Source organism: Eretmochelys imbricata, chromosome 1 (genome assembly GCF_965152235.1).
Source record: "Eretmochelys imbricata isolate rEreImb1 chromosome 1, rEreImb1.hap1, whole genome shotgun sequence".
Lineage (NCBI taxonomy): Eukaryota > Metazoa > Chordata > Testudines > Cheloniidae > Eretmochelys > Eretmochelys imbricata.
Genome location: NC_135572.1, coordinates 299,200,158 through 299,209,030, shown reverse-complemented (window position 1 = coordinate 299,209,030; position 8,873 = coordinate 299,200,158). Strand labels below are relative to the sequence as shown.

The 8,873-nt window shown below is 44.9% G+C and overlaps 1 protein-coding gene across 14 annotated transcripts in view; it reads left to right on the top strand.

The window, feature by feature from the left end:
• Nucleotides 1–3,422: 3,422 nt before the first annotated feature.
• The window catches only part of USP15 (ubiquitin specific peptidase 15), a 140,458-nt gene continuing 135,007 nt past the window's right edge, over nt 3,423–8,873 (top strand). For all 14 annotated transcript variants that reach the window (XR_013347929.1, XR_013347926.1, XR_013347927.1 and 11 more), the window contains exon 1: nt 3,423–3,554. Coding sequence is in view for 10 of the 14 variants with exons in the window: in XM_077833647.1 (XP_077689773.1) it covers nt 3,466–3,554 (89 nt within the window). In the remaining 4 variants the exon portion in view is untranslated. The remainder of the gene's footprint in view (nt 3,555–8,873) is intronic.

The window sequence follows — 8,873 nt, the reverse complement described above, 5'->3', positions numbered from 1 at the left end:
TGCTCTTCACATTCTTTTTTGGTCTGCCTAATTATCCTTTTACATTTGACTTGCCAAAGTTTATGCTCCTTTCTGTTTCTAACTTAAGACTGTAACTCATTCATATGTCTGTTTGCTTGCTTTAACCTTATATACAAGTCTCTAATTTCCTTTTCCAATTTAATAAATCTTCATATAGCTTAGTATAGGATTGGCTGCAAGCATTATTATTCGTGTGAGACCCAAAGCGCAATTGACTTGGGGTGACTGATCCTTGGGATCAGGAGTAACCTGAATATTGCTATGATTCTTGGTATAAAGAGCCATTTATCACAGAGATATGCTCATTTAAGTGGCAAGACAGACCTGAGTACCCAGGGGCATAGACATCAGCTTTTAAAACTGGTACTCTTGACTAGCAGTCTCTACATTCTAATTTTTTATAGAATCAGACAGCTCACATTAAAAAAAAAAGGATAATTAAGATCCTCTGGCCTCTGAAAGGGTTTTTCTCTTTTTTTTTGTAATTAAAATTAGTTAATTCAATCACTCACAGAGCTCACTGAAGTACTTTATATAAGAAAACCAGCAAACTGCATTACAACAAAGTACTTTACGTTTGCGCTGAGTAACATTTACTTTTGCTTAGCACTGTACCTCAGCCCAGCCAGTATGGAGAGGGGTTCCCCAAGCATAAATGCTAAGTAGAAGGCTGACTATACTCTTTCCTGTACTCTACCTTTGTGACATCCTCCAAAAAATGTTCCTTGTAAATCCTACCATTTTCTCCATCGAAGTCCATGGAAACTTTGTTCCTCTCCTCAACTTGTAGTCTGACTCTTTTCTCAGGATCATGCAGGGCTTCCTGGATTCAGGCTCCCAACTCCCAAAGCCTGCGGAGCACCATTTAAAGTGAGGGGACCATGCTGACAGGAAGACTGAGGTCCTGTCTCTGGGGATGGAAGGCCTTTAGGGATTGTTGATTGAAGAGCACTCAGTCTGCAATGGCTCCCATCCCATAGGGCTGACCCTGCTCTTGCCCATTGGCTCTCGCCACGGCATGCAGGTGAAGGTATTCCTCGTGGTGACCTGACCCACTACACCCCCTTCCTGGCCCTGGTGCCACTGGATCACCTGAACCCAAGTTGGGCTGTGGCCCTCTGAGTCTGTTACCTGTGCAACTACCTGAAAGAAGAGCCAGTGGTGACTGCTGGGAAGGGGTTTACACGCATGCGTAAGCTTGTACATCTATTAGATAGTGAGTTGTCAGAAGGAAGGCTCTTTTGATTTGTCAGAATTTTTTTCCTTCACTATTATCCCTTCTTATTTCTTAAATCTATAATACAATCATAACATCTTTCACATGGCAGAGAATTACTTAGGTTTAAATTTCTGAGGTTTATTACTTTATACTGTTATTACTTCACATTCATAAAGCATTTAAGATACAGAGTATCATGTAAGGGCTAAGTATTGACATCTTTATGGAAAACACTTTTAAAATATTATATTACAAGTATTAAATAAAGTAACCTCAATAACTCTGTTGAAGAACAGGCTTGTAAAAAGCCAACCTCTCTATTGCATGTAGGTGCAAAAGATTAAAGTTTCATTTGCAGTCTCCCTAAATTTCCAGCTGAGACAGAGTTCCAAATCCACTCATTAGTGGATCAAATGCCTCATCACTACCATGACTAACTGTTCAACACTGCACTAGATAGGAAGGTGGAGATTGCTTTCATTAGTATTATTACAACAGTCAACTTGATCCTCTTACAAGAAGTCAAAAATGAGCTTTTGTGCAGCATCACTACAATCACTAGCTCTCATGCTCCTCAACTTCAGCTGAATTGGTCATTTATATTAGTTCCAGAATAGCCTTGAGCAACAAGCTATGTACAAAGACAATCTTGCTGTTTATTGAAACAGTTGCTCCCCCTTCCCTTTCCCCCATTTATTCCAGTAAATAGGAGGGCCATAGCAGCAGCCAAGGACTGTCCTGATATCTTTCTTATTCTTATCTCAATTCCATTAGGCTTCTAATATGTTGGCCAAAAAAATGTATATTTCCTTTCTGTACATTTATTACTGGCTTTCCTTTGAATTTTTTTCAGTTCTCTCCTCAGCAAACAGTCTGTTCTTGTATACTCAATTATCTGCATTCTCCTGGCCCCTCCTCTTCTGCCTGAGGCCCTGACCCTCCCTCTCCTCTACAGGAGCCCAGAGCACCCCCACCGCAGCCCTCCCAGCACTGGGCAGCCAGGTGGCATGGCTGGAGTGCTCCCAGCCCCGGGTAGAATGGTTGCAGCACCCCCAGCCCTGCAGTGCCAGGTGGCACAGTCTGAATGCTGGGCAGACAGCGCGGCCCCAGTGCCAGCTGCCCCGAGTCCACGTGGTAACCTTGCCAGCTCCACCCCAGCCAGCCTGGGCCAGGGCAGAGCATCAGGAACTGCAGGAGTGGGCCTTCTGGGGGCGGAATGTGGGTGGGGCCACCCAGGCTGTTTGGGGAGGCACAGCCTCCCATGGCCAGGATACCTGCTGCCCATGCTTTGGAGACACTCTGATGTGCACACCAAGCAGGCAAACAGCTACCAGTTTCAACACATCTCCCAAGCACGACTATGTCAAGTCCCACTGAAAATCTCTTCCGACTTTAAAATTCCTTTGTTGTACACAGTGTTGTTGTAGCCATCTAAGCCCCAGGCTATTAGAGAGACAAGGTGGGTGAGGTAATATCTTTTATTGGACCCACTTCTGTTGGTGAGAGAAACAAGCTTTCAAGCCACACAGGCCTGGGAAAGGTGTTCAGACCTTAGCTGTGACACTTGGAGTACCTTTCCCAGAGCCGAAGAAGAGCTCTGTGCAGCCTGACAGCTGGTCTGTGGCCAACAGAAATGGGTCCAATAAAAGATATTGCCTCACCCACCCGGGTTGTGACAATGCCTGGTGGCTTTATCCCCGGGGTAGCCGTGTATGCTTTAGGGCGGCAGCCAGCTCTCCCCTCCCTGCCCTTTAGAGCTGTTCTCCCTTTGGGCTTGCCGAGGGCCGGGTAGGGGCTTGGTTTTGCAGCCACAGCGCGCTGCCCGCCTGCCTTCTCCAGCCCAGGGACTCGCTGGGTGCCTCGCCCGGCCCCCCTGCGCCCCAGGGACGGGCCCCCACACAGGGGCGGGGCGCTGGGCGGCAGCAGGTCCCGAGCCCCGAGGGGCAGGGGCCAGCGCCAGGCCGAGGCAGTGGGGGAGTCCCCGAAGTGGGTCCAGCGGCAAGCGCCCCCAAAGGCATACGCGGAGCGGAGAGTCCTCCCGCCCGCTAGGGGGCAGCAGCGGCTCTCGCGCCGCCAGCTGGCGGGCGGTTTCCCCTCTTTCTCCGCTTTCGGGTTGTGATGGCGAGGGGAGGGCGTCTCCCCGGTTGGCGTCACTCCCAGCATGCAGCGCGGCCCGCTCCTGCCCCTGCTGCCGCCACCGCCGCCGCTGCCGCCGGGGGAAGAAGATGGCGGAGGGAGGCGCGGCGGATCTGGAGACTCAGCGCTCGGACGTAGCGGCGCTGCTCAAAACCGCCCTGCGCAAGGGCGACACCTGGTGAGGGAGGGCCCGGGCCGGGGCGGGGGTGGCGCTGGCGTTGGGCCCTAGGGTGAGTGGAGCAGGCGGCTGCCCACCCCCGGGGCTGTGAGAGGCAGGGAGGGGCCGCTCTGGGAGACAGGCTCCCTGGTGGTAACCGGGGCGGCCTCGCCCGGCCCCGCACTCGGCCTCCGCTGGGGGCGCCCACTGCCCGCGGGCCCGGGAGGGCAGCGCAGCGGGAAGGCGGGGGCTGGGCAGTGGCAGCGTTAGTCGGCGGCGCTGACTCTTCCTGCGTCCCCGAACTCTGGTTCGGGCATGGCCCTACGGGGCCACCCTGGGCAGCTCGCTCCTGCGGCTCTGGTGACGGGCCCGGGTGGGCGGGCGAGTCCCGTGTGCCCAGGACAATGAGGGGCCTGGTATTGCAGGGCACTTGGCCGGCCCCGGGAAGAGGACGATGAGCAGATCCCGATCCCTCCCCTGTTTTATTGTTCAAACAGAAACCAGGGAAACGGCCCCACCTTCTCCTTCAGGCAGTGACAGGCTTCATATTTGCCAGGTGCAGCACCCAGAAAAATCTCCCCACAATTATGCTTGGCCTCGGGTCAAGCTTCTTGTTCTCACTCCATAGTGAACCCTCTGAAGATGCCAGCAGACAGGGCTGTTTAGTTGTAGCCTGAATCTGTTTTTTGTTGTTGAAAAAGGTGTTTTGTGAGGTGTTGCATCTTTAGGTTGCAGCTTGTTAATTGTCAGTAGATCATACAAACTGCCCTAGGTATCTTCATGCTTATAAAGAACAAGGTAGGTCTAGTGACTCCCTTTATTTACTTGGTGTTCAGTTACTGAGAATCCTCAAATTTCTGGTTCCCTGAAAACTGTCTCACAAGTAAGACAATTTTAAAAATTCTTGATACTTCCAGAGGACTAATACCCCGCCCCCCCCCCCCACACACACACTCCCACTTTAGCCATGAAGTGTCAAAATTTGGATTTATGTAAAAGTAAATTTGATCTCTTAAAGTAGACAACCTACATCATTTTGACTTAATATGTCACCACTCAGAGTTGTTCTAATTCTATAAAATATGGTATTTAATGGTGGTGCTACTGCAGCATGTGTCAGAGCCATACATATATTCTGATCCATTATTCAAATGGAGTGCGGAGTGGATATTCATTTCTTGACATAAGAACAAGTTGGTCTTAAACTCTGCAAAAGTAGAAGCATCTAGAAAAAGGGACCAAGTGTATTTAACAAAGTAGTAATATTGAAAATGAGAAATGGTGGTTATAAAAAAAATTTCTCGTTTGAGAGAGATTACTGGTCACAGTGGTACTTGTGTTAAGTGCAAAGAATTACTCTCAAACTAGTAGTGTTCAAAATGGAAGAAACTCGTTTAACTGTGACGGTAATATGGCTGCAGAAACAGGAGGATAAGACAGTAAGTTTAAGGAAAGTCATCTTTTGGACATGTTTAAAAAATTCAATGTATTTAGATAGATATTAGGATGACAGTGTGGTCAAAATTGTTGCATTTTCCTCAGCATATAATATCAGGGACTATATCTGAAATTTAGCATGATTGTAAAACAAACTTCTAAAAAAGCCTGATTATTGTGAGAGGCTGGGTAAGTACAAAATGAGTACGAACTCTAATTGACATAAAATGTTCAAATAGTAATATTGTGGTAAATTGGCAAACTTAGTGGGTAGAACTTTTTAAGCTAATTTGAGCTAATTTTTTAAGGTTTCACACAGGGCTTTGGAGCGGAGCCCGGAGCTGGAGCGCGGAGCAGTGGAGCTGCAGGCTTTTGCCTGGAGCTGTAGCGGAGCCGGAGCACAGCTCCAAAGCCCTGGTTTCACAAAACGGGGTATGCCTTTATAGTACTTCATGCTAAGTACTTATTCAGAAAAGATTGGGTAGTGGCTTCTGGAGCATTATTGTTATAAACAAAAAAAAAAAATAGGTCTGAAGAGAGCATCATATCATAATTCAGGACTTCAGCAGTCATTCACACAAAATTAAGTGAAGCTGAAAAAAAATCATACCATGTTCTGTTTTGACTTATTCTGCTTGGGCTTGTTGACTGATATATCCTAGCTAGCATACCTATATATTATGCTAATAATACTATCCACGTTATATGTGTCTGGCATTTAAACATACATATTATTAAGAGGTAGTATAGCAGTTATGTAGCTCAGATTGGCTTGTACCTTTGTTATAATGCTGTCCTTATAATTTATGCTGAAGTAAACCTTGGCTGGAGTAGCTAGGAAAACTGTAAGTATAGGACGTGATTATTTCTTCATGGTAACAGGAATTACCCATAGGAACCTAGGAGGTGCTTAGTACCTGGAATGCATTTGCTCAGAACAAAGATAAGGGTGCATCATGACCTGGAATACATAGTTTCAGAAGAAAAGATAAAGGGTACACCATGGTACCAGAAACAAACAAGGTAAACTCTAATTAATTAAATTCTGTTTCAGGTGACTTAGATAGTACCTTTAACAGGTGAATAAGTAGGGTTTAAAAAGATGGCTTTAGGGATGTGACTGGGGGAGCACACCTTTTGCATAAGGTGAATGTAACATGGCTGTACAGGACTGCTCTTTGGAGACTGGTATCTCATAGAACCTTTTTCCTGTACCGTATTAATAAACTTGATTCACATTGGTCACCTGGTGATTTTTAAAATAGCACACTGATACTTTTCCCCAAATAGATATACTGTACAAATGAAATTGATATCAATACCAAGATACAAAAACTTATTGACAGTTTTGTTGCTACTCCCAATATAGTGAAATTTACAAGATTGGTTAATTTCAACTTTGCCATTTGGACTCTTGTGGGCAGCAGAATTCTGTTGCTGCTTGAGGAAAGTGCTAGAGTAATCATGATGGGGAGAGAATTTCAAATGTGGATGATGGACGAGAGGTAGATTAGTGAGACCATCCCGCCCACACACTAGGACTTTGGTGTTAGAGTTGTGAATACCTCAGCTGGGAGCATCTGAAGGGAAAAGACAGGCTTACATGTTCTCTCTTCTAGCACATAGAGAATGGTGGTTGAACATGCATATTTATAAAACACCTACTAGCCAGAGGCTTATGTGAAATAGGGAGTTCCCAAACAAGGTCCAAAGATAACATCCTGGTAAGAATCCTAGCTTTCTCCTTCCTCCTACTTGGATATGGAATGTAGTTGTTCCCCATGTAGATACTTATAGCTTGTGATCAAGTGACCCCTTAGCCGTCTCTTTGTTAAGCTAAATAAATGGAGCTCTTTCATTGTATCACTATAAAGAATGTTTTCTTAGCCTTTAATCGTTCTCATGGCTCTTCTGTGAACGTTTTCCAATTTATCAACATCCTTCTTGAATTGTGGGCACCAAAACTGGACACAGTACTCCAGCAGTGGTCCCACCAGTGCCAAATACAGAGATAAAATAACCTCGCTACTCCTTCTCAAGTTTGCCATTTATGTATCCTAGGATTGCTTTAGCTCTTGTGGCCACAACATCACACTGGGAGCTCAAAAAGAACAGGAGTGCTTGTGGCACCTTAGAGACTAACAAATTTGTTAGAGCATAAGCTTTCGTGGGCTAGAGCCCACTTCATTGGATGCATAGAATGGAACATGGAATATATAAGAGGAGCTATATATACACATACATACAGAGAAGGTGGAAGTTGCCATACAAACTGTGAGAGGCTAATTAGTTAAGATGAGCTATTATCAACAGGAGAAAAAAACTCATGTTCAGCTGATTATCTGCCACAAACCTAAAGCCTTTTTCAGCGTGACACTGCTTCCCAGGATAGAGGCCCCCTCCTGTAAGTATGGCCTACATTCTTTGTTCCCAAATACATACATTTACAATGGGCCATATTAAAATGCATATTGTTTTTGTGCTTAGTTCACCAAGTGATGTAGATCAGTGACCTGTCCTCTTCATTATTTAACACTCCCCCAGTTTTTGTGTCATCTGCAAACTTTCACTGAACATTAAACTGGAATGAATAGGGATTGCTTAATTGAATTAAAACTTCTTCCATAATTTCTGAGACTTTCAAACCCCTGGAAAGGGAATAACCTGACCTTTGTGGAAGTTTCTTCCTAACTCTGCCAGTTAATGATTGGCTTATGCCCCAAAGCATCAGATTTCAAATCCCCATTTGAAAAAATATATAACTATTGTAATAGTAGATATTCTCATAGTCCATACAAGTGTCTAATCCTTTTATTTAAATTCTGATCTCTTGGTCTCAGTAATATTGTGGCAGTGAGTTTCAGATTTTTTTTAAAAAGTATTTCCTTTTATTAGTTTTAAAAGTGCTGCCATTTAATGAAATTCTTATTATGAGTGACTGTTAATATTCATTTTTAATACCTTTCTTATTACCTTATCTTTCCTATCTCTTTTCCCATCCTCCTGATGTCACTATTGAAGTCACAACCATACACCTTTTCTTTCAGCTCTGTAACCTTGATACATCCTTGATTTATTCCTACCCCAGATCCAAGCCATGTACAAATCTTGCCAATTTTTACTCAGTAGCATTTATAATAGCTGACCATTTCTTTCTGTCCATACCACTGGAACTTCTTGTCTCATCATCTTGTATCATGGTTACTACAATCTCCTGTTCCTTGGTCTCCTTGGCATCACCTCCATTGTTTACAACCATGGCTGTGAAATTCATCTTTCTTGCCTGTTGTGGTGCCAATCCTTACCCCTTAAGTCCCTCCCTTGGTTTCCTGTTTCCCACCATATCAAGCTCAGGTTTCTTGTCCTTGCCTGCAAGGCTCTTACAACTCATCTTCTCTTTACTTACCAACTCTGATTCTTATCATGTTGTCCTCTTCTCTTCCAGTGACATAGCCTCAGCCACAGATATGTCCAGTGCTCGTGGAAATGTCTTCACATTCTCTTACGCTGTTCCTTTATGCACAGAGTGCTTTCCCTGGGCTAGATTGTAAGGCCAGTATTCTTGCCTTCACATTTCTCCCCCATGTATGCTACTAATACTGGCTGTCTGGGATGCCAGGGGGAGTCACTGATGCTTTATTTTAAAAAGTGGTTTTCTCTATTTTCCCCCCACAGCTTTTCCACCACACCCTCTTCATATGTTCTTTCTCATCTTAGATTCTGGGCTGTTTATGGGCTGGGATTGCACCTTGTATTTTGGAAAGAAGTGACTAAGAAAAGGACTTAGGTTTCATGGCTGGTAACCCAGCCGAATTTGAGGTCCCAGTGTGGTGGCTAAGAAAATAAATGCAATTCCCTTATAAGTAGTACAATATCAAATTGGTAATAACACCTTTTTATGTC